At 55.8% G+C, this 24,373-nt stretch overlaps 2 protein-coding genes across 7 annotated transcripts in view; one reads left to right on the top strand and one right to left on the bottom strand.

Annotated features, from left to right (window-relative positions):
* The window catches only part of RELT (RELT, TNF receptor), a 10,762-nt gene extending 1,387 nt beyond the window's left edge, over nt 1–9,375 (top strand). For both annotated transcript variants that reach the window (XM_006100479.3, XM_023764039.1), the window contains exons 2-11: nt 2,371–2,453; nt 3,607–3,681; nt 3,777–3,943; nt 4,147–4,226; nt 4,922–5,179; nt 6,652–6,732; nt 7,034–7,115; nt 7,287–7,538; nt 7,922–8,120; nt 8,247–9,375. In XM_006100479.3, coding sequence (XP_006100541.1) covers nt 2,371–2,453; nt 3,607–3,681; nt 3,777–3,943; nt 4,147–4,226; nt 4,922–5,179; nt 6,652–6,732; nt 7,034–7,115; nt 7,287–7,538; nt 7,922–8,120; nt 8,247–8,294 — 1,325 coding nt within the window. In that variant the 3' untranslated portion in view covers nt 8,295–9,375. The remainder of the gene's footprint in view (nt 1–2,370; nt 2,454–3,606; nt 3,682–3,776; nt 3,944–4,146; nt 4,227–4,921; nt 5,180–6,651; nt 6,733–7,033; nt 7,116–7,286; nt 7,539–7,921; nt 8,121–8,246) is intronic.
* A 3,545-nt stretch (nt 9,376–12,920) lies between these two features.
* FAM168A (family with sequence similarity 168 member A) overlaps nt 12,921–24,373 on the bottom strand; it is a 69,016-nt gene continuing 57,563 nt past the window's right edge. For all 5 annotated transcript variants that reach the window (XM_023764040.1, XM_014465908.2, XM_014465909.2 and 2 more), the window contains 4 exons: nt 23,488–23,630; nt 20,185–20,359; nt 18,702–18,832; nt 12,921–18,061 (listed from right to left, as the gene is read on the bottom strand). In XM_023764040.1, coding sequence (XP_023619808.1) covers nt 18,720–18,832; nt 20,185–20,359; nt 23,488–23,630 — 431 coding nt within the window. In that variant the 3' untranslated portion in view covers nt 12,921–18,061; nt 18,702–18,719. The remainder of the gene's footprint in view (nt 18,062–18,701; nt 18,833–20,184; nt 20,360–23,487; nt 23,631–24,373) is intronic.

Raw genomic sequence — 24,373 nt, 5'->3', positions numbered from 1 at the left:
GCGAGGAGGCTCTGCTCTAGGAGGAGTGACCTCCAAGCTCACTTCCTTCTCTGCCCCTGAGACCCCCGAGGGCTTCGAGGGCTTCTTCTGCCGGGAGCAGGAGGCAGGCGGAGAGGCCCCTGGCTGTGGGCACTGCGCTTCCCAGGGCCTCGGTCTGCCCTCCTGCCCTCTCTGAGAAGCCATGGGAGGTGCAGGCTTTGGGAAGTCACCGACTGCTTGGCCTCCAGGACCAGCAGGGGGTGGGGATGGAGCCTTCCCAGACCCCCACCCAGCCCAGGGGCTTTGGTCTGAACTTGCTTTGTGATGGAGGTTCCAAGGCTCAGGGCTGAGATGGTGGGAAGGGGGTGCTGAGGGGGGCAGCTGGCTGGCGGCTGCCTGACTGGGCAGGCCCTTTGGGGGCTCAGTCTGGCTGAGTGTGGGGCTGGGGCGGCGGCTGTAAGCAGAGGCTTGGGGGCTAGACGGGGGTAAGTGCCGGTTTGGGGTAATTAGAAGGTACGTAATTGGAGGGCGGCAGGGCTCGAGGCGGTGCGTGTCTGTGAATGCGCCTAAGTGGGTCCTCGCTGGCTTAAGTCTGGGCCTTGGGACCCCCATTTTGCTCCCGGAAGCCTCAGGATCACAGCTCCCTGCCTGTCTGGAGATGAGCAGCTGCACAGCCCTCCCCATGGGCTCAGGTCACCCCGCAGGTGCCAGGGGTGGGACAGGGGTGGGACAGGGGATGTGGCTGTTGTGTCTCTGACATTTCATTCCTGCCCCAGCCCTCTGAGCCCTCCCCAGGGGCATGGAGGGGCGCTGGGTCTGGTGACCGGGCAGGGCTTTGGGACCAGCCTGAGGACTTGGGGCGCACAGGCAGCCTATGGGTTAGAGCCTATGAAGACCGGGGGGCTGGGGGGCTCGGGGAGGGGGGTTTGAGCGGGAGCTGCCCGGGTGAAGGTTCACTGTGGGGCAGACACTAGAAAGGAAGACTTGTGACCGCGTGAGAGGGGGCGGGGCGGGCGGGGGAGAGGTCAGGGGGTGTCTGTCACCTGTTGGGTGCTGACTGCCAGGGTGCGGCCTTCACTCTACTCTGGCCCGTTGTTCTGTCCCAGGTTTTCCCCTGAGCTGGCCTTGGGCCCGGAGCCATTGCCAGCGACCTGGAGAGTCCCTGGTGTGGCCGCTGCGCCTCCTCCTCCCCTTCCCCCTCCTGTGGTGTGACCCAGCCCCTGCCTGCGAGGTCCGTGCTGGGCCAGGCCATTCAGTGAGGCCAGATCCTTGTCCTCCGGTTCCTTCTTCAAGTGGGAAGCCCGGGCCACCATAGGCTGAGGGGCTCTCCCAAGGAGATTGGGGCACCAGGCAGGGTCCCCTCAACCTGCTGGGGCCCTGGGGTAGGGACTGGGCTCTCCAGCGCCACCCCTCAGGGTCAGAGGCCCCACCTGGCCAGCGGCGTTGGCCAGACAAATATCGATCCCCTCCCCCTCCTGAGCCTGGAAGGGCTCCTTGGGAACTTCCTCTTGTTGTCTGAGCCAGTCCTTCTGCTGTTCCCACCCTGCCCACTGGCCGGAGACTTCCCTCAGAGAGGCCACCTCAGCCTCTCAGCCAGTGCCCATTGCACGGGGATCTAGCCAGTTGGCCGTTGGTCAACCCTGTGGTGTGAGTTCCCTGAGGACAGGACACTGTCCGTCTCGCTCAGACTCATATTATTCCCTATGCCTGGCACACAGGAGGTGCCCAAGGGAGGAGGGAGGCTGAGCGCTGGGCACCATGACCACCCCCAGGACCTCCCCCAGGTCCTTGTGGGGAAGTCAGCTGGGGGTGGACAGTGGACACGAGAGGGCCAGGACTGTGGTGGAGTTGGGGGTCATGCAGGAGCTCTGGGGGCCTAACCCAGCTTTGGGGATTGGTGGTCTAGAGAAGCTTCTGGGGAGAGTCGCCTGGTATTGGGCTTTGAAGGGTGGGAGGAAGGGCCCTCTTTGAGCAGGAACAGCAAGAGTGAAGGCAGCGAGCAGGAGAGGGGGCATGCGTGAGGCCTGCATGTTCTGAGGGGCAGGAGCCTGAGGAGGGGGCGGGCTGTTGCAAGCTCTCTTACCCCCATCCGCAGGGATGCAGTCACAGGCTTCCTTCCTCCCAGGCCCCCCTGCCCGTGCCCAGGGCACCTGGCTGTTTATGGAAGCCCGACCCCCTGGGAAGCCTCCTCCCATCTGTGCTGCCCCGGGAGGCTGGCCCCGGACAGGACACCCCCTGCTCTACTCAGGCTTGAGGGCTGAAGGGGGGCGGCAGTAAGTGTAGGCCCAGCCTCGCCAGAGCGCTGCCTGCCCAGCAGACCTCACACACTTCCCTCCAGTTGTCCTGGAAGCCAGCTGCTCTCTTCCTGAGCCTCCCCTCCGTCTGCCCTAGGCGGGGGACCACAGGGCCTGAGGAGGAAGCTGAGGATGAAGCTGAGCCCTCCACCGCACTGGCCGCTGTCCTGCTTCCTTGTGGTGAGTTGGGGATGGGATGTGGTGGGGACAGCAGAATCGCCGAGCCCTGAGCCCTGAGCCCGGCCCTGCGAGGAGGTGGAGGGTAAAGGCTGCTCAGGGCCGAAACCGGTTTGGCTCAGTGGATAGAGCGTCGGCCTGCGGACTGGAGGGTCCCAGGTTCGATTCCGGTCAAGGGCATGTACCTGGGTTGCGGGCACATCCCCAGTGGGAGATGTGCAGGAGGCGGCTGATCGATGTTTCTCTCTCATCGATGTTTCTAACTCTCTATCTCTCTCCCTTCCTCTCTGTAAAAAATCAATAAAATATATTTAAAAAAAAAAAAAAAAAAAAGGCTGCTCAGGACCCGTGCTGGGGTGCGCTTGGTTCTCGGCTCTTCCCGGGAAGCCGTCTGACCCTCGCACAGCCTCTTGGCCCACACTGACTGCTGCCGGGAGCCAGGCCTGGGCCTGAGGCGGTCCCCAGAGCCTCCTCCGTAACATTCCCTCTGCCCTTCAGGACGGATGGCTCTACTCTGCACCTGCCACCCCCAAAGCAAAACCAGAGGACCAGGGGGTCTCCCCACAGCACAGGGTTCAGGGCAGACAGTTCACACCTGGAAAGGGAAGCAGAGGGAGCTCCCAATGGAATGGCTGGGACACGAGTAGGGACCCTTCTCTTGGGACGTTCCCGCCCTGTGTGGTGCAGGGGTGGCCTGGGTGACGGGGAGGTCACGGAGGAGGATGTGGTGCTGGAGACTCAGCCAAGGGCCCAGAATAGGAAGTGCCAGCTGCAGCGTTGGCCCCAGGGGTGATGCACAGAGGCCGGCTGTGCTGGGGGGCAAGGCAGCAGGAAGCAGGGCGGAACTTGAGAGGAATTCGGAAGCATCCCCCCTCGTCCAGGACGGAAGAGGTGTGACTCAGAGGCTGGAGGTCCTGAGCAGCCTGGCCGGGGCTTTCCAGCATTTCCAGCACAGATGTGCTCTCTCCCTCCCTGGGCAGGTCCGGGACGAGCAGGCTCTACCTGCCGCGTGAGGGTGAGGTTAGAGAGGATCCCTGAGGCCTGGGGTCTTCAGTCCCCACTCCTGGGCATCAGGAGGCGGGTGGTGGAGAGACAGCCCAGAGGTGCCATGGCCCAGGGCTTTCTGCTCAGTGTGCCCTGCCCGTTGTTCTTCCAGCTGCTGCCCTGGCCTCTGGCTATGCCAACATCAACGACCCCTTGGCAGTGCCCACCCGGGGAGGAGCCCAACCTGGTGAGCTCGCCCTGCCCATCCGCCCTGTCCTAAGAAGACTCCTGAGGGCCAGGGACGGGCTTCCTGGCTTCGTTCTCACCCTTTCCCTCCCACAGGACCTGGGGCAGGGCACATTATGCAGGTCCTGCCCCCTGGGCACCTTCTCAGCCTCGTGGGGCTCTAGCCCATGCCAGTCCCACTCCCGCTGCAGCCTTCGAGGGAGGCTGGAGGCCCGGGCGGGCACAGTGACTCAAGACACACTATGTGGAGACTGCCGGCCTGGGTGAGCCATGGGGTGGGGTGTGGGAGTTCATGCCAGGTGACCAGGACTCTGGATCCTGGCCCCAGCCTCGCCCAGCCCCTGAGCGGGCCTCAGTCCTCCCATCTGTGAAATGGGAGGGTAAGGACCAGTGTGGGTGTCCAGTAGGAAGGAGTCCAGTCTCTTTGAGGAAAGTTCTGGGTCTCAGTGATGTCTCCCCCCCGTAGGTGGTTTGCCCCTTCAGAGGTCCCCCGTGTTCCCTGTCAGCCGTGCTCCTGGACACCTCTGGGTCCTCGCAGTTGTTATGGTGAGTGGCATGGGGCCTAGGGTATGTGTGGGAGGGGGTCTGGTGAGCTTGAGCCCAGGGACCCCCACAGTGTCCATCTAGGGCAGCAGGGTCCTCATTCCCTCAGCACAGGGAAGGTGAACAGCCAGGGGGTGTCCAGCAGGATGTGGTCAGTTGTTCCACTGGCTCTCTGTTGGCCCAAGTCATTCTGAGTGGCAGAGGCCACTCAGCAGGAGGACTCACATCCTGACCTGTCTGACCCCCATCCTCATCCCCTTAAACACACATGCAGATGACTGTGAGCGCACATGCTTGTACACATACACACACGCACCTCCTCTTACCGGTCAGGGCAGCTAACTCATGGACCAGGTCATGGGGAGGCAGGACCCAGTGTCCCTGTGCCCAGGCACGCACACGGGTGCCATCTGCTCATCCCTCTGACCCAGCAGGAGGGGTGACGGGGGATGAGGTTCTGACCACCCTGCGGCCTGAAGGGGCCTTGCTCACGCTGACTAGTCAGATGGCCAAATAGGAGGGGCTGGGGGTGAGTTGGACCTTGTTTCCCCAACATGGCAAGGCGTGGGCAGCTCTGAACACATCAGCGCCCATACACGTCCACGCACACCCACGTACACATACATGCACACCCTGGCTCGGGCCCTGGTCCCACTGTGTGATTCTCTCTCCATGCCTCTGTCCTCCGTGGTGCTCAGAGCGGAGAAGGCGGACCCGGCGTGGTGTGGCGGCGGCAGCAGGGGCCAGAGGCACCGGGGAGACTCGGCCGCCTGGGAACAGCACGCGGGCAGGCGGCCCTGAGGAGACGGCGGCCCCGTACGCAGTTATCGCCATCGTGCCCATCTTCTGCCTCATGGGGCTGCTGGGCATCCTGGTGTGTAACCTGCTCAAGCGGAAGGGCTACCACTGCACTGCCAACAAGGAAGTCGGGCCCGGCCCTGGAGGTGGAGGCAGCGGTGAGGCTGGCCCGGAGTCCTGGTGGGGAGGCCAGAGGGCAAGGGCCGGCCCAGCTCAGCTTGGGGGCTGCCCGAGGGATCCTGCTTGGCCCGAAGGGTCTGACAGGGAGAGGCCTGCAGAGGGCAAGTCAGGAGGGCTTCCTGGAGGTGCTGCATGTGCCACTGACAAGGTAGAAGGGAGGAGGAGGTGGCTCAAGGTGGTGACGGATAGAGCAGGTGAAGTGGCTGTAGTGGGATTCCCACTTTGGGTGCAGCCATGCCTGGCTGAAGGGGTCTGAACTCTTCAGGGCTACAGTGTGTGTGTGGTTCGAGGGTCTGACCTCCTACTCGATCCTCAAAGTGACCTCTGACCTCTGGCCCGAAGGGCAGCTGTCTTGGGCGGGCACCAGGCGAGGCTTGGGTTTCCAGGCTGTGGTTTGAGCTGTGAGTCCCAGACCAAAGGGAGACATGTGTTTCCCCCACCCCCACCCCAGGGCCCTCGGCCCCCTTGTCTCCTCCCCACACCCCCCTCTACCCGAAGGCCAGGAGGGCATGTGCACACATATTGCCCATAGGAGCCTTGTGGCCAAGTTGAGATTGAAATGGCACCTCCTGTGCCAGTGCCTCAGGCTGCCTGGGCCTGGCCAGAGCCCTTCCCGACTCCTGATGATGAAGTCTGGGGTGTGGGATTGGGGGCAGGATGGAGACCGGAGCTTTAGGCCTGGTAACTCAGGCCACCACGCCCGGGACTCCCTTGTTTTCCCAGCTCAGGACTAACTTTAACTGCTGGCTGCTTTCAGTACAAGTCCTAGGTCAGTGATGGCGAACCTAGGACACGCGTGTCAGAGGTGACACGTGAACTCATTTTTTTGGTTGATTTTTCTTTGTTAAATGGCATTTAAATATATAAAGTAAATATCAAAAATATAAATCTTTGTTTTACTATGGTTGCAAATATCAAAAAATTTCTATATGTGACACGGCACCAGAGTTAAGTTAGGGTCTTTCAAAATGCTGTCCTAGGAGCTGTTTGCTGCTGGCCCAGGATTGAGCACGTGGCCCATTTTCCTGCCTTTGAGGCTTGGGCCCTAAGCCAAGCGCCCTGTTAGCTTATAGACAGGAGGGTGTGCGGGGAGGTAACAGGCCTGGGACTGGCAGTGTCTGCAGGAGTTGTTGGCTGAGTGGGGAGAGGGCAGGCCCCAGAAGCGCTGCCAGACCCACACTCTCTCTGCAGGAACGGTGGAGTTCAGATGGGCCTGACACTGCTAAGCACCGGGGCTTTGGGTGCAGGGAGCAGAGATGCTGAGCAGTGAGGGTGATAATGGGCTTCTCAGAGCTGCGGCCTGGACGGGTTTGCAAACACCCAGGCTCGTAGCCCAGCGCCGAGGAAGGCTTGGTGCGCCCTCTGCTGCCACATGTTGGTATAGCTCCAGAGTCTGGGGTTCCACCCTCCTCACTTCCCCAGAATCACAGTCCTCCTCTTCTGACCCCAGGGAACAACCCCGCCTACGGGGCTGAAGACGCCAACGAGGACACCATCGGGGTCCTGGTGCGCCTGATCACGGAGAAGAAAGGTGAGGAGAAGGCCTGAGTATCCCTGTGCCCAGGAAAGGAGGGTCTCCTCTCAGAGCCTGCGAGGCAGCCTCAGGGGTCACCGGGCCAGCCTCCCCCTCTGACCTGTGTGATGGATGGTGCTGCCCCCTTTCCCCCCTGTTCTTGCCTGATTGGGGAGGTGGGGGGTGGGGGGAGGAAAAGGCACGTGCCCCAGGCAGGGAGGGGATGGCAGGTAGGTCAGGGGATTGGTACTGAGACAGGGGGTCCTGGGGGAGTGCCCCTCATGGCCCAGAGCCGGGTTCTGACTTCAGCTGCCCACAGAGAACGCAGCGGCCCTGGAGGAGCTGCTGAAGGAGTATCACAGCAAACAGCTGGTACAAACCAGCCACCGGCCTGTGCCCAGGTGAGTGGGCAGGTGGTAAGGGGAGCCCATACCCAGCGAATCAGCCCACTTCCTGGGGACTCACCACCTGGGGATGCTCCCTCTCCTGTCACCCCAATACCCTTCACCACCTTCTGTGGTCTCCTGGTCCTGGTCTGCCCTCGTGACCACTGCCACCTGTGCCCTCCATAGGCTGCCGCCCAGACCCAGCATGCCGTACATCTGCCCACACTACCACCACCTCCACACCGTGCAGGGCCTGGCCTCGCTCTCTGGCGTCTGCTGCTCCCGTTGTAACCAGAAGTGGCCCGAGGTGCTGCTGTCCCCTGAAGCTGCGGCCGCTACCACGCCCACTCCCAGATATCTGCCCAACCCAGCCAGGGCGCCCAAGGCCGGGGCCAAGGCCGGACGCCAGGGCGAGATCACTATCTTGTCTGTGGGCAGGTGAGGTGGGCACAGACGAAGCAGGGTCAGGGAGAGACGACAGCCAGGGTGTGAGCCCCAGGTTGAGCCCCAAATACCTTGCCTGGTGACGCCCCACCTCCCTTCCTGGCCTCAGGTGCCTCTGGGCAGTGGGGTGACCAGGGAGAAGTCAGGTCTGCTCAGCGATGCTCTCACATGGAGCCCTGGGTCCCTGAGGCAGGATCCTGGCTACTTGTCACACCTGGGGCCCCTCAGGCCAAGGGCCTACCTGCAAACTAGGGTTGGGGGCTCATCTGTGGATAAAAGGGTGTGGGAAGGGCTCAGGCTCTGACCAATGAACCTGCTGCCTTCTCTACTTTGGGGTTCCTCTAATCGGGGGATGATTGCACCACCTCTCTTCACAGGTTCCGCGTGGCCCGAATTCCTGAGCAGCGGACAAATTCATGGGCCTCTGAGGTGAAGACCATCACGGAGGTTGGGCCCTCAGTGGGTGATTTCACTGACTCCCCACAAGCTGGCCACCCCACTGAGCAGCGGGCACTACTGGGAAGTAGTGGAAGCCATACTAAGTGGCCAAAGCCCCCAGCAGAGAAGAAGGCCGAGGTGAGGGCCACAGAGAGGAAGTGTCTACCCTGCCTGCAGATGGGGCAGGGGCGGAGGTGCAGGGACCCCTGGGCAGGGGCCACTTTCCTGGAGCCTCAGCTCTGACCACTCGTTCCTGTCCCCCAGGAGAGCCGCTATGTGGTCCGGCTAAGTGAGAGCAACCTGGTCATCTGAGGGCACTACAGCCCTGTCCTGGGAGGTTCCGAAGGCTTCCTGGAGGAGGTCGAGCTGCAGCTGGGCCTGCAAGGATCAAGAAGCAATGGCCCAGCAGACAAAACGGCAAGGCTGGAGGTGGCAGTGTCTGCCCCCGCGCGGAGGCCGCGGCAGGCGCAGTACACAGGAGCAAGCTGAAAGCCCACCCGTCCCTGCCACCCAGTTCCTTCCCTGCAGGATGCCCCTGACCCTGTGCCCTGGTCAGATCCTGGGACCCGTGAGATCCTCTGTGCCACCAGGAGGCCAGGCCGTGATGGTGGGAGGGGCCCTCTGCTTGGCACCCCTGGCCCCACCCTTGGTAATTAGCCACCTCCTGCCTCTGTCCAGGGCCCCAGAGCAGATGTGCCTCCCCTCCTCTCCCGGCAGGACCTGTGAAGGGGAGGGGCAACAACATGCCACGGGCAGGGAGTCTGAATCCCTGGGTTCTATTCCCTGGCAAGTCCCTGGCCATCTCTGGGTCCCCCTTTTTCTGACTGTGAAGTCTCAGTGCCCAGGGCCTCTCCAGCTCCCTGCGGGCTCTGGGCTGTGTCGTGGGTGCGAGCTTACCTCCTGGCCACCCCTCCCACTAGTAGCTTTATCTGGCCCCATTTTTGCTGCTTCCAGGGCCTCCGCCTTCAAGGCCCCCATGGGGCTGCCCATCCATGGCTCTGCCTCCAGAAGGGGCTTCATGCATGTGCCTGCCTCCGACCCTGCTGTTTTTATTTATTCAAATTGATAAAACAGACTTGACCTGGGTGGGGCCCAGCCACCCCCACGATATCAGGAGCTTTGGGGGAGGGTGTGTGACAGGCTGGAGAGGCACCTCTGCCTTAGGTGGTCTGTGTCCCTGTGGTGTTGGTGTGTCTGTCCCTTAGTGTGGGCAGTGCGGGCAACTGCCCCGCCCGTCTCCACCCTGGCTCGGCAACCTGGTTATTTATGTGGGCTGTGCAGGCACGGGCCCCACTGTTGCCCCATTTCTTATTTATTGAAACTGTGCTGTTGCCCTGTCCTTGCGTCTCCAGCCCCATCCATTTGTTGAATAAAAGGTGGGAGCGTTGTGTCATGAGGAGCTTCTTTTCCCTGTGCCTCTTCCCAGGTCGTCCGTCCATTCCCTGAATCTGTCAGGCACTGTGTGTGGCACAGGCCATGCCCCTTCGAGGGGCCTTCTCATTGGCAGCCAGTGAAGTGGGGCCGGGGGAGGCCCCTCACCCCCTCTGGTTCTCACTGAAGCCCCTCGGGGCAGTGCCATCCAGCGGAATATAGTGTGTGTCATGTATGTAATTTAAATTTTTCTAATAGCCACATTTTAAAAAGTAAAAAAAAAAAAAAAGCAGGTGAAGTTAATTTTAATGATATCAATAATGCATTCTACTTAACCCAGTATACGTCTAAAATATTTTCATTTAATTATACAGTCATTATAAAAATTGTGAATGAGCCACTGATACTTTTGCTTTGAAAGCTGGTGTTTTACGCTTAAACCACATCTTATGAACCAGTGTATTTCAAAGGCTCCGATAGCCACCTGTGGCTAGTGGCTCTGTACTGGACACACAGCTCTAGAGGAAGTGGAGCCTGGAAGACGATGTGGTAAGACATCCTGGGAGCTGGGTAATGTGGAAGGGGCAGCATGCGCCACAGAGGCAACAGCGTATGCACAGGCCAGCCATCAACAGGAATGAGGAGCGGGAGAGGCTGGAAGTAGAACCATCTTGCCAGGTGTGGAGACCGGGTGGGGTGGGCATCAGAAGGCAGCCACGTGGGCTCTCGGACCCCAAGGAGCTCCTAAAGCATGTAGGAGGGGGAAGGGCACGGTCAGCCTGTTCTTGGCGGGTGGGGGAGCTGCAGGAGCGCAGGTTCCACAAGGAAGCTGTTGCCAACATCCAGGCAAGAGATGGTGGAGGCGGGGCTGCGTGGGTGATAGAAACAGATGGGTCCAATAGATTCCTGGACAGACCGCCAGGGCTTGGTGATGGGATGTAGGTCAAGGGATTAGGGACAGCTGGGTGGGTAAAGAGGCGCAGTAGTCCTGAGTGTCCTGAGCATCTGGAGAGAACATCTGGAAGTACTCAGGTAGGCATTGCTACCAGTACTAGGCTGGGCCGGGGTGGGTGGGGGGACATGTTCCAGGGAGAGGGCTCAGGGCACTGGCAAGGTGGAAGGAAAGCGGGAAAGTGCAGTACCCCGGAAGGGGAATGGGAGACGGTGGGGCACAAGGCCAGGTGCTGCTGCTGTGGAGTCAGGAAGAATGCAGGGTCCGTGTTAGCAGACCAGGGATGTGGCTGGTGTCATCTCAAGGGCATGGCGAGAGCAGGGCCAGGCTGAGTGGGCTGAGCTCCCTGCAGCAGCCGGACTGTGCCAGGCCATGGGTGGTGAGACCTTAAGACTCCAGGGAGAGAGCTAACAGGAAAGAGGCCTCGGAGTGTGGAGGGGACTCCTGTGGGCCTTTACTGGGCAGCAGCCTTGCAGGGCCTGGCTGCTTCAGAGAAAGCTCTGCCCTTCAGGGGAGGCTGGTGGACATGCCTTGAGATTCCAGCTCTCCCCGCCTCCTCTCTCGGGGCTTCCCAGTGGGCAGGACAGGAAGGGCACCTCTGAGGAGCCAGGGGACAAAGCTCTAGGAGAGGGAGGGAGGAGACGGAGGCTGGACATCAGGAGGAACTGTCTGGAGCACCAAAGGCTGTCAGACTCTGGGACGGTGTCGGTTGTGGGGGGCTGGCAGGCATCACCGTGCAGCCAAGGACGGTTCCCTCCTTATTTGCCAGCTGTTGGCTGTATCTCAGGGTCTAGCTTTTCAGTGTCTCTTCAGCCACCCAACTCCGTTCCACCTGGGACTCAGCCCCACCGGGTGAGGGTGAGGCCGTGCCTTCTAGATGCCCTCTCGCCTGGGATGAGGACATTCAGGATCAGCCAGGGTAGAGACTGAGAAAGGGCTCCCCAGGCCAGGTAAGGGGCACTCCCACCTTGGTGCCAGGACCTGGGGGAACAAACACTGCTTCCCTCCAGACCCCCGATTGTCTGATGCCAGAAGGTAAGAGAGGTGTGGCTGGGCGTTTACCTGTCCTTCGGGGATGGTGAGGCCAGCTCCCAGGGGCGAGGAGGACCTGAGGTCAAGGGAGGGGTGTGTCTGATGCTCCTGGCCTCCAGGAGCTCCTTCCCCCAAACGCAGATGTATCAGACCCAGATTTTAGGGTCTTTTCTGGGCTGAATGATCACAGTTTCTTTGCTTGCAAATACAGTGGGGCCTTGACTTACGAGTTTAATTCGTTCTGAGACCGAGCTGTTAAGGAGCTCGTTAACTCAAATTACTCTATCAACTCAATGCAAAAAATCGGTTGAGAGACATCTGGTATCTCAAAAAACTCCTTAGTCGGGACACTTGTAAGTCAAGGCCCCACTGTATAACTCCCCTATGAGAAAGTCCTTGCTCTTCCATTCCCAAATAGAGGCAGCACCCCATCCTCACCCTCACCCCTGGAAGCTCTCCTGGCTTGTCCCCTCTAGGTCCTGATGGCCTTGCCAGCTGTTGAGCTCCAGGCTGGCTCAGGCCACTGGCAGGGATGGGACCTGGAGGACAGGGTGGGGTCAGAATGTGGGTGCTGGGCCGTTCTCTGCCTCCCTGCCTGCTCTGGGCCCTGGAGCCAAGTTCCTGGGGAAAATCCCCTTCCTGCCCTGCAGAGCTGCTGTGACAGCCTGGCACTGGCTGTGGGCAGAGGTGCCCTCCCCTCCCACACCTGAGCTGCTCACCAGGTGAGCACAGGAGGGGAAGCTGGGGATGGTGCGATGGCGGCAGAGTGAGGCTGTGGAAAAGGCTGAAGAGGTGTCTGGGTTGTAATTACAGCCCAGTGTGAGCCAGGTCAGTTAGCCAACCTGGGCCTGTTTTCTCTCCAGTGGAAGAGGTTGAGTGCTTGGAGGCTAGGAGAGCATAGATCCGTGGGGGGCCAGGCCCTGGAAGGAAATGGTGGCCACAATGACCAGGAGGAGAAGCCCCGACCTGGACTGGGGTAGTGGCTTTGTCCAGAGGGGAGACAAGAGTGAGATGTTTAGGATGCAAAACTGCCAGCACTTGATGAACATTTGGATGGTGACCACGCACCTTCCTTGGTTTCCCACCTGACAGACTGGCCCTTTAAGCAAGTCAGGCATCGCCTCCTCTGGGGTGCTGCCTGGAATGTGGAGCCGACTACGGTGAGTTCACCTCTGCCCTCCCCAGCTGTCACCTTGGTCAGGGTACTTACCCCCGAGCCGTCCCTCCTGAGGACAGGCCTAACAACAGGACTCACTTCCCATCATGTTGTGAGGATTCTGAGAGTTACCAGGCATCACGTGCGGCACCAGCCACGTAAGTGAGCACACAGATGTCAGCCTTCATCATCCCTGGCTTCCCTGTGCTTCTGTAGGACACACCTTTGTCCAGGTGCTGATGGCCACTACCCAGCCCCTCAGCGGTGAGTCCAGGGCAGCCCCTGTGCCTGCAGGGAGATGCAGCACAGGTGTGGCCTGCCTGTGAGAACAAGTTTAGGACCAACTTGGGAAGAAGCCAGGGACTCACTGGCCAGGAGGTGGTCTGTGTCCCCTGCCCCAATAACCACCAGCCTGGTCACCCCCGACTTTTTTGGGAAACTTTTTTTTAATAGTTATTGAATGTTCTACAGCTTACAGTAAATATCATAGTTACAAATTCTTGGCTTCAATCTTTCAGAATGATCACTATCTGATCAAAACAAAACAAAATCCCAAAAGAATCCAAAACAAAACCAAACCAGATTTACACTTCATATACACAAGCGAGGCCATGGGGCTTTCCCATCTTTGCACTCCAGGCTGTGTTTGAAAACACCTATAAGTTCTTTGATCAACTACTTGGAAGACACTGGTCAAAGGTTTATTATTATTATTTTAAATGTTTTTCCTTTTAAAATGTGAATTCCAATAAAATTTAAAAATCAGATTCCAACCTGTAGATTAAAATGAATTAAAAAATACAAAATCATATACAATACTCTCACAGGGATGTTACATGCCATGAGAACAGGTGATATGAAACAGGAGAGGGGGACAGGCGCTGGGCCTTTAAAGGTCATTACAACTCCAAGTTGCTAGAGGCCTGGTCTGGCCTCCCCTTGGTGAGGAGAAGCTCAAGTCCCACCCTAGATGCACACAATCTGCTGACCCGAGAAGGTGGTCTCTGGGCAGTCCCACTCTTCCCGATTCTCAGGCTCGAGGAGGAAGGCTGGAGCCTGCAGATGCTGGTCTTGCTGGGGTCCAGCTCAAAGATGATTTCACCCATTTGACTCCCAGGGGCTGGTACTTATCTGCAAAGCTGTTCTATCTGTTCTCTCCGGGAAGGAAAACACCCCTGTACCAGGAGCTGGGATGGGTATGGGTCTCACCGCCACGCAAGGAGCCTAGGGACTGCGGATGCAGCCACAGGAGAGTGAGCGCTCGTTTCCCTTCAGGCTTTGGGACAGCCAGTCCTAATCCTGTGTGTCTCACTTGGCCACTGGGCTGAACGCAACAGCATGCAAGACAGAAAGTACCCACCAAAGAAGCTGAGTGAGTGGGATCGAGTCTGGTTCGGGCGAGGTTGGCTATGGAATGTTGAAGCTGGCCTGCCAGAAATTTTGACGGCTGGGCCCTGGAACCAAGTAATGCCTAATTTCAGAAATGAGTTCTCTAGGAGAGGGGAACATGGGCAGGTGAAGGACAGATCCTGCAGCAGCCTGGCCTGCCCATGGAGCCTGAGCTCTCAGGGACTCAGGTGTGGAATCTGATGTTAGCCTGGCTGAGTTTCTACTGTGATCCTGCTTCCCGCCTGCCCACTCCACTGCCTGACCTAACCCCTCTGGATTGCTAAGCTTGGCATGTGGCTGAACACCACATCCCCTGCAGTGATGTGGTAGAATGCAGGATGGAAAAGCAGAGCTGCCACACACTTTCAACTGCAATCGAGGAGAAATGCCACGGTGAGATCCAAGTTATTCTAGTCAGAGTGCTGTGCCCAAGACCCACGCCTTCTCGGCCCTCCCTCTCGGGCCATGGAGCAGAGCTGAGGAATCTGACATGCAGGGCTCCAGGCCTGGCTAAGCCAGGGCCTTGCTAAGACTGGCCTAGTCCTGTCTGCACACCACCACCAGAACTTGGTGACCAAGAGGCCGGCCCTACTTTATGTCCCACGATTCACTTCTGGAGGCCACGCAGAACAAAGCAAGCTCCTCCAAAGAAGCACCCCCAGACCTCTAGAAGTAAATACCTCAAACTTGGAACAACTTGGGCGGCCAGAGGTAAGAGTTGGGATAAGGAGTCAGGACTCTGCACCGTCTCTAGGTCCTGGTCCTCACCCCTGGGACAGACAGGAAGCCATCCCTTCCTCACCCCTGCCACTCAGACCCGCAGGTGCCAGCAGGAAGAGCAGAGGATCTGAAGAGTTCAAGTGTTGGCTCTTTCTCTTGAGCTCTGTGACCTTTGGCAAGTCTTAAGACTTCTGAGACTTAGTTTTAAGATGGGTAATTTGGCAATCAACGTCAAAGTACTTTGTACATGAAAACACTCTGGACAGGTGTATGTCCTTGTTCAATATTTAGGGAAGGGGATATCACTTTAGGATCATTACCAGGAGAGAGAGAGGAGCAGCAATTGTCCTGTCTCATGGGGAAGACATTTTTAAAACATTTTCAAAATGTGGCAGATTGGGGGCACTCCAGCTTCCCAGGCCCCAGGCTACTGAGAGGGAGTCAAATAGAAGGGAGGTGGGGGTAAAAGGGTTGGCTGGTGACTGGAACCATCTATATACCCCCAATGCTGGCCACCAAGCTGTGGTACTGGGGAGAGGCAGTGGAGGGGGTGGAGAGGGATTTACACGCGGGGCCAGCACTGCAGTTCATTGTCATGTTAGCCTGGCCAGGCTTGTGGATCTCCATCAGAGCAAGAGAACGAGGCTCCAACACTCATATTATAAAAGGGGTGCTGGGCCTGGGCTCTTCAGACTACAGCCTTTCTGTGCCTTGGTTATGCCTTGGGGCCTGTCTTTGATCTTGAGTTACATACTAGGGCTAAGAGAGGGTGCAGAGCATAGATGCATCAGTCTGCAAGCCTGTGTATAAGTCAAACTGGAGGGAGAGAGAAAGCAGATAGACAAGTCACTTTGCTTTTCTGAGTTTGTTTCCTAAGTCAAATGGGAGGAATAATCTATTTCACAGGATTAAATCAGAGGATGGATGTGAAATTGTTCTGTGAACTGCAAGGTACTAGACATTAGTTTTTACTTACTGGTGTAGAAAGAACGAAAGTAACAAGGTCATTCCTAAGTCTCCTCTTTTTTCCTTCCTCTCTGGTTCTACTGCAGCCCATCTGGATGCAGCAGGTTCAGAAAGCCTGTCAGGATGCCAGTGTTCTGCTCACTTTGGACAAGTTCCCTTTCCTTCTAGAACCAGCCTCCTCATTTGTCTAGTGGGTATAATAACTCTGACCATGTCTCTCTGTCTCAGGGCCAGTAAATTAAAGGCTGTGAAGTGCTCTGAAATCTATGAAGCACCTGATAGATAAATGCCAAGGTTTCCTGTTACTATTATTATTATTTTGGCATTTTCCAAATATGTATGACATAATCTAAAACCATCTTCACCCTTACAAACCAGAGAGGAGAAGGAAGTATTTGCAAAAAATGGATTAACACTGGGAAACTTGGTTGTTTTACAATGAAACTTCAGCACCCGGGACAGACCATTCAGAACTGCTGGGTTTCTCCTTACTGGTCCTCCAGGTCCCTGGCAGGCCAAGAAGGTTGGCCCCAACTTCCGACTCTGGGCTGAGGATGCTGATGGGCTTTGCCCTCCTGGCCCAAGGGTTTCTGATTTTTTTCCTGATTTAGGGAGTGATGGGAGGTAGAGATAGGGATATGTCCACATTTGCATGAATTTAAATTGAAAAAGTTATTTAAAAGTCCCAAGTATTATCAATGATCCCACTCTGTACAGTAAATGTCCTTGCCCCCACTAGGGGGGGCTGCTGGCCCAGCCAAGTGCTAGGTGCAGGGGAGCAAACCAGGCTCCTAGCTGAGACTAGCAGGGCCTCCTGACCCAGGGACCCCTCTTCTCCCAGGCCTCATCCTGGTCCTCCTCTTCTCTCAGGATGAGGCGCTACTGTCCTAAATGCATGGACCCTCCTTTCAGACAGCACACCTGCTCATTCTCCTAGGGCTGGAGTCAGGTACAGGACATAAGTTCCAGGTGTCTTCACAGAATTTCCAAATGCTATTTCTTCATTTGCAATTTCTGTTCCTGCCATCTGCTCCCAAGTAACCTCTGCCCAGTCTTCCCCCTGCCTTTGGAGTCTAGGGAGGAAAAGAACAGAAACAAAAACCCAGACAGATACTGTTCCAGAGCTCACCAGATGTGGGCACTGCTGACTTAATTTTTACAAAACCAAGCCAATCCATCCCTAGGTAAATTTTTGTGAGCAACATGCCCCTAGGTAGAAAGGCTGCATTTAATGCTAATTTACTGCAAGATCCAGGGAAGTCCTTTCCTCTTTTCCAGGCCTCAGCTTCCTCATCAGTCAAAAAGGGGAATGGATGAGATGATTGCTAAGGTCCCTTCAGTTCCATGAGTCTATGAAATGTTTATTGCTATTGCTTTTCCTTCACTATTCTGACCTTCAGAGCTGCCAGCACCCATCTGGAATGTGGTTCCTTCACTTTGGCCATGAGTGGCTAAAGGTAACCAAGAGCCTGGCCTGCCTGCCAGCCCCAAGGACAGATGGGTGAGCTCTGGCACTGGGAAGGGCAGAAGGAAGGGAGAGAAATGCCATAGGTTCCCACGCTAATCAGGAGCTGGCTCCTCATCAGAGTGGGTCCATGGGGGCTCAGGGGCCAAGGTCTGGGTTACACAGGGCACCTGGCCATCCAAGGCTTTGGGAGGCTGGGAGCCCACCACCCTGCAGCTGCTTGGCAGGTCTGAGGTCAAAATCACCTTCTGAGGAAGTGCCAGGTCAGTTTACATTACTGTGCAAATCAGAGGGTCTAGGCCCAGGCAATCTAGCCAGAGGCCTTACAAACCAAAGCCAGCAGGCAAGCACCTCTCTCCCTCTTCCCTCGCACAGTGCTCCCCACACCCCCAAGATCTCCCCCAAAAATCTGTTTTTCCCAGGTTCTCACCTGGGGTATTAAGCTGCTATGAACACTCCTACCTAATCAGGTGTTTTGTTCTTGATCTGTTGCGATGGTTCTCAGAAGACATTTCATTTGTGTCAGGACATGGTAATGTCCTAAACTAATCTTGAGAAAAATAAAAAAAGGAAACAATCCCCCAAAGATGGAGCCTGCTCAACAGCTCTGAGTTCCCACCCTGGACCCAAGGGCTACATCTGTTAGGCTTTTCAAAGGAAATCGGAAATCGTGCCTTCAGCTGAACCACTGCAATAACCCCCACTCTCTACCTGCCGCTAGACCGGGATCCCCGGGGAATGGACGCTTGGGGAAGGAAAGAAGAAGAGCAGAGAGGAAGTGCCTGGTCAGGTAGGAGGAGGGGTGAAGCTGGAAGGGCCGTGGCTAAGAGGAGGGTAGTGGGGAGAGGCAGGAGATTAGAAAAAGCAGCTTTTACATAAACCAAAAATAAAAATCAAAACCGCTAAAGATGCATAAAGTGACCCTTGCACTTCCGTTGTCTCTTCTTGCAAATAGAGGTGGTGCTGCTAGGGAACTGCTCCAGCACCTGTAAGACTTGAGTAGTTGCATACAATGTGTGACTCCAGATCTGGGGAGGAAGGGGAGAGCAGTTAGTGACAGTGGTGTTCCCAAGGCCACTTAGGAAGCCAGGGGACCCCTCCCCGCCCCTGGGGAGCCCTCTGTGCTGTCCCAGCAGAGCTGCCTGCTTCCTGTCCAGTGCAACAGCCCTTGGAGGATGTGGAGGGCAGAGCTGCTGACACCCCTGTCCCCTGCGGTTCACTGGCACTGCCTCAGAAGCTGCCGAAGGCAAGAGGAATGGAGGGTGGCGGTGGGGGGGTGGGGAGGGGGCGGGGGGTTGGCACTAGTCAGAGCCAACATCTGATTAAGATTTCAGTTGAAGAATGGTGCCCACAGTTCAAAGTGTGAAGACCGTATGGTAAAGAGTCTAGAATTTAGTACTAGAGGCCTGGAGTTCAAGTCCCTGCTTCATTGTTACTGGTTAGGGATGCTGAACTATGTAGTTGTCTGTACAACAGAGCTGATGGGATATGAGATAACATGTTAAGTACTTAGAATATATGTAAAGTGACACCATTATTAAGAGTGATATTACTGAACTGAAGCATGAAAGCAACTGGTAACTGTCCCTGCCCCACGACACCTGGGATTCTAAAGCAGTCCTAGTGTTCACTCACCCGCCTACCTCTCCCTCCCCGGACCCCACTCACTTGGATGGGCTGCAGGCTTTACCAGTGTGGTGGCACATAGCTGTACGCAGGGGTCCCTTGGGCCCTGTATGTTGGCATGGAGACAGGGTGTGCCCCAATCGCGGTGTGCTGGGGTGCAGTCAGCAGGGTACCTGAGCACCAGAGAGAGAAGAGCAAAGCTGATGAGGCCATCCCAGGGCCCTGGGATGGAGAGAATGAGGCCATGGTCTTTCACACAGCTGCTCCCCGCCTGGGGCCCCTCCTCCCGCCAGCTCATGAATGACCAGCCCTTCCCCACCTGGCCAGGTTTCATCTCCTTAGGAAAAGCTTTCTGATGCTCCAGGGCAGAGCCCATCCCTTCTCCAGTGGCCTCCTCTCTGCATGCTCCTGTCACTGCAGAAATACCTGAGGGGTAACTTGCTTATGTGGTTGTGCTTCCCACTAACCTAGTTGTTCCTAAGGGCAGGGCTCTGGTCTGAGCTATTGGTACCTGGTACCCAGGAACTGAACAAGGCTGGCACCGAGCAGCATTCAAAAGCTCCCTGATGTGATCTGGGGAATGAGAGGCCTCAACAACCATTTCCACTTGGGGCAGAATAAAATCCCAAACTCTTACCTCCCACCCACTCGACCCCTTGTACTCTCTTCCCTCAGAAGGTGACAGCTGATTCTTTAGAAGTTGGGACTCTAAAAATCAGGCATAGCCCTCTTGTCTTCTCATCTCTTCTCTGGAGTATCAACTCCTCCTGACGTCCCTAAACCTGCTCTTCCTCTGGCTTCTCTTCCACCCCATCCTCCAGGTCCCTGAGGGGGGGGGGGGGTCTAATTTCTGGAGTAAGCTAGAAATGGAGAACAGTCCTTCTGGACTCCTGCTTCTCCCATGCATTACAACTAATTATGAGACAGGTCCTTACGCTCCTGCCTAAGTAACATTCCCCATGCTCTCCTTCCTGGAGCCATTGTTGTCATCAGGGTCCTCATATCATCTCTCCTCTGAACTATAGCCTCCCCTGTCCTGCGTGCTTCGAGCCCCCACATCTAATCCTGCCTCCACCTTGCAGCCAGAGGGGATGTTTCAAGCCCATCTCTCCTCTGCCTAAGCCCCTTCTCTGATACCTATAGGTATTCTTCCCCACTTTATCTCTGCCGATTGCTCCAGCCACCCCTCTAACTTCACACCACTATTTTCTAAGTGCTTTAGGCCATTTCCATTCTGTGAACATGCCATACTCATGGTCTTTCCGCTTGGACTGCCCTTTGCTCTTTCATTTCTCTGGCTAGCGCACGTTCACCCTTAAAGGCCTAGTTCAATATGCCCTCCTCGTGAGATCGTCCTCATCCCTGCAGACGGATTTACTAGTAGAGGGTCCCGCCTCTATTTCCCAGAAGCCCCGGCACAGAGTTTCTCCTATGATGCTACGTCGATTCCATGACTGTGTTCCACTCTGTCACGAGTTCCTGGAGGAGAGGGATGAATGGACGCTGACACAGAGATGGCCCTCACCTGCTGACATCGCCATGGTAGTGCCAGCCACCATGCCCATGGCCACACCGTTGGTCCTGGGGGCAGCTACAGGTGCCGGGTAGATGGCGGAGGGAATGCTGTTGGGCTGGACGACCGTGGTGTGGTGGATGACGTGGGGCTGGGCAGCGTACACCGGCTGTGTGTAGTAGGCTCCCTGGGGGAGAAAAGGCTGAGGTCACATAGGCTTTTAAAGGTGGGAGGGGTGTGGAGAGGAGGGGGGAAGCCTATTCTTCCCAGGCCCCCAGGGAAGCACAGACCAGGGACACAGGGTATGGGCCCCACTTGGGGCTCTGCTTCTGTTTCACTACATGATTACGGACAATGCAGTGCTGGGCTCAGCTTCTGGTCTGAAAAGTAAGGCTCCAACCCTGTCCTGCCTTGTTCCTAGGGCTGCGAGGATGACCTAGTGGGGTAATGGCTCTACTTCTGTAACACTGATTTGGCATTTTAAAATGTTTGTATTTTATTGCAATGTGCTCTATACGCTGCCTAACATGTAAAGGCAGGGGCTGCAACCAATGAGTGAAGAGGACGTGGGCGTGCCGGTGAACGCCAGGGCCCTGTGCGCACACACGTGAAGGCCTAGTGCAGTGGTTCCCAACATGAAGCAGACGCCCCACAGGGGGGCAATTTGAGAATGAGTTATTAACAGTGAATTTTTGGCATTTCTTATGGTTCTAGAGGCCTCATATACAGGATATAAATATGTATTGTGACATATTTATGCACTTCAGTTCTCTATTGTTTTGAAGCTTTATTTGCTGTTTTTCCATATCACTTCATATTATTATTTTTTAAACAATTTCTTAGTGATTTCTTCCTCAGTACTTCAACTGTCCTTTCGTTCTTTTTTCTCTTTCATGGATGCCATGTTCTTTGGAAGCTTGTTTAGACCAAGTTAATGGCCTTTCAGGCTTCCTCCACGTGAATAGGAGTTCACTTTTTGGATAATAAGAATTATATGTTGGGGACGGGGGGGGGGGGGCATCAGGATTTTAGAGACGCTTAGGTGGGGCATGGCCAAAAAAAGGTTGGGAACCCCTGGACCAGTGGGAGCGTCACACCGGTGCGAGTGCTGCCATTTTCCTGGAAGAAGGTCACAGGTGCAGAGCATTTCCCTAGATATCTCTTACCACCTATTCCCTTTAGGAACAAGGTTGAGGACGGAGACCGTGGTCTAAGGTGACTTTCAAATGCCTGGACCACATGGCTGCTTCCTCCTGCCACAGCCCACAGGCCTGCTGACCTTGTGGGGAGTAGGCAGGGGGCCCCTGGATCATCTTAATCCAGAGTTTCTCAAATGTTTCTACTAAATAATGGCAAGAGCTTCATAATGTGGCTTGTGACCCCAGAGGTCTGAGAGCAGAGTGCAAAGCAGCCTACCATAAACAAGAAACACTTATCTCAAGCCTATTGTTCCTTTTAAAGTTTTGCTTTTTACTCTAAATATAGCTGTTTTTTATATTTAAAAAGCATTCTCCTTATTATTTAAACCTCATGTCAGCCCAGCCAGGTGGCTCAGTGGTTGAGCATCGACCCATAAACCAAGAAGTCACCAGTTCACTTCCCAGTCAGGGCACATGCCTGGGTTGTGGGCTTGATCCCCACTAGGAAGCATGTAGGAGGCAGCCAATAAATAGATGTTTCTCTCTCATCGATGTTTCCATCTCTCTATCCCTCTCCCTTCCCCTCTCTCTAAAATCAATAAAAACATTTTTTTAAAAAGAGCCTCATGTAAAATTGTCACTCCAGAAAAATGTGCCCTGAGTGTGTTAAAGTCTCAGTCACTGTAGCATTGCCATCCCCTCAGAACACAACATTCTGTAGCTCAAGGAGCCCAGATGGGGCATTGAGGCACACAGAGTGATTTGTCCAAGGTCATACAGCCAACTGGTGGCAGAGCCTGGGCATTAATATGTCCTCCCCACTCAAACTCACAGACTTTATCAAGGAAGAGTGGATGTGGGGGGTAGGGAGAAATGCCCAAGACATAAGGGTTCTCATCTTGACTCACCCAATAGGTGACCTCTCTGGGTCTTGGATTCCCCATCTCTATCTATCTATCTATCTATCTATCTATCTATCTATGCCTAAGCAACCATCACAACTGAACGGATGACCGAATAGGCTGCGTGGGGTGACTAGGCCGGTAGGGGGGTTAGAGAGGGGCGACCAAACAACTGAGCAGCAGGCTGCGTGGGGCAACCAGGCCAGCAGCGGGGTTAGTGAGGGGCGACCAAACGACTGAGCAGCAGGCTGCGTGAGGTGACCAGGCCCATGGGGGGGCAGTTGGGGGTGACCAGGCTGGCGGGGGGGGGCAATGAGGGGCAACCAGGCCGGCATGGGGGGCACTAAGGGGTGACCACGCCGGCGCGGGAGCAGTTAGGGGCTTCCAGGCAGGCGGGGGGGAGGCAGTTGGGGGCAACTAGGCCGGCAGGGGGGGCAGTTAGGGGCAATCAGGCAGGTGAGCAGTTAGGAGCCAGTGGTCCCAGATTGTAAGAGGGATGTCCAACTGCTGGTGTAGGCCCGATCAGACATCCCCCAAAGGGTCCTGGATTGGAGAGGGTGCAGGCTGGGCTGAGGGGACCCCCCCACCCCCATGCACAAATTTCGTACACCGGGCCTCTAGTGTGTGTGTGTGTGTGTGTGTGCGTGTGTGTGTATGTGTGTGTGTGTGTGTGTGTGTGTATATGTATATGTATGTGTGTGTGTGTGTATATATATATATATATAAATATAAAAGCCCAGCAACCGAACAATGGAACGACCAGAATGACTAGTTGACCAGTTGGTATGACGCGCACTGACCACCAGGAGGCAGATGCTTAATGCAGGAGCTGCCCCCTGGTGGTCAGTGTGCTCCCACAGCAGGAGCAGCCGCTCAGAGGGCAGGTCCACAGCTGCTCCGCTGACCAGGATGAGCAGAGCTCCCACAGTGTGCCGATCCCCACAGGCCATACCCCTGCCAGTGCACAAATCCGTGTACCGGGCCTCTAGTTTGTATATAAAAAAGCAGTTGAGCTAGATCTCCAAGAGCCCTTGCCCATCTTGCATTCTGGGCTCCATTAATCTAAGTGACTTTGTGTGTCACTCCCGGGGGCTGAGGTGGAGTGAGGGAATGTATAAACTGCAGGGATATTGTTTCTGTGACACAACAATGACAGCTGGGCAGAGCCAGGAGCTCTCCTTCCTTTTCTTTCTTACCTGCACCCACCCACCCACTCAGGCTGGTGGCTCCTTTACCTGGAGAAGAGGTGGGCCCAGGCTTCCACATGCACCTACCTGGGCATACAGATTCTGCTGAGGATAGGCACTTCTGATGGGATACATGGCCGTCTGATAGGGGTTGGGTGATGGGGAGTAGGGGGGTGGAGCAGTATTGCTCTGGGTCGGTGGGACCTTGTATGGTGTCCCCGCAGTATATCCTGTACCAAGGCAATAAGAAAGACTTCCAATTAGTTGGCAGAACAGCATTGCTGGAAGGTAGCAGGTTCCAGTCACGACTCCCTAGACAAGAATGGGCTGAATCCAGGCTGGAAACACAGATGAGAACAGACAGAGAGCAGGGCTCCACTCAGAGAGCACTGTTCCCAGAGGCAGCTCCCTCAGTCCTGGTGCACAGGGATGCATGTGTAATTCTGGCATCTTTTACTTCTCTGGATCTTAGGGCTCTCATCTATAAAATAACAGATGGAAGTAACGATCTCTTAAAGGACCCTGGTAGCTCCAATGGTCTGGGATTCTGAGCTTCCTGCCGTGAGAGGCAGGTGCACACAGATGGGGGACCCTCAACCTGCTCACTTCTTTTTTATACATAAATGCATAATAGTATAACTAACTTTTTGTTGTTGTTAATTTAAATTCTTGATTGTTTAATGTATTACATAACCTGCCCACTCTTTATTGCATTATCTATCTTGCTGCTTTTCTGTCTCCTCACTAAACACCCAGGGTATTTTCTGCTGTTTCTTTCTTGATTTCCCCCTTTCTCTTATTTCTTTTTCCCATTGTATCTCTCTCCCTCCACCATATTCCCCTTCCTCCGTGCCAAGTTTTAAGGTGAAAACTCCATACAGCCCAGCCGGCATGGCTCAGTGGTTGAGCATCGACCTATGAACCAGGAGGTCATGGTTCAATTCCCGGTCAGGGCATATGCGCAGTGTGGGCC

Source organism: Myotis lucifugus, unplaced genomic scaffold, assembly GCF_000147115.1.
Source record: "Myotis lucifugus unplaced genomic scaffold, Myoluc2.0 scaffold_313, whole genome shotgun sequence".
Lineage (NCBI taxonomy): Eukaryota > Metazoa > Chordata > Mammalia > Chiroptera > Vespertilionidae > Myotis > Myotis lucifugus.
This window is presented reverse-complemented; position numbering and strand designations above follow the sequence as displayed.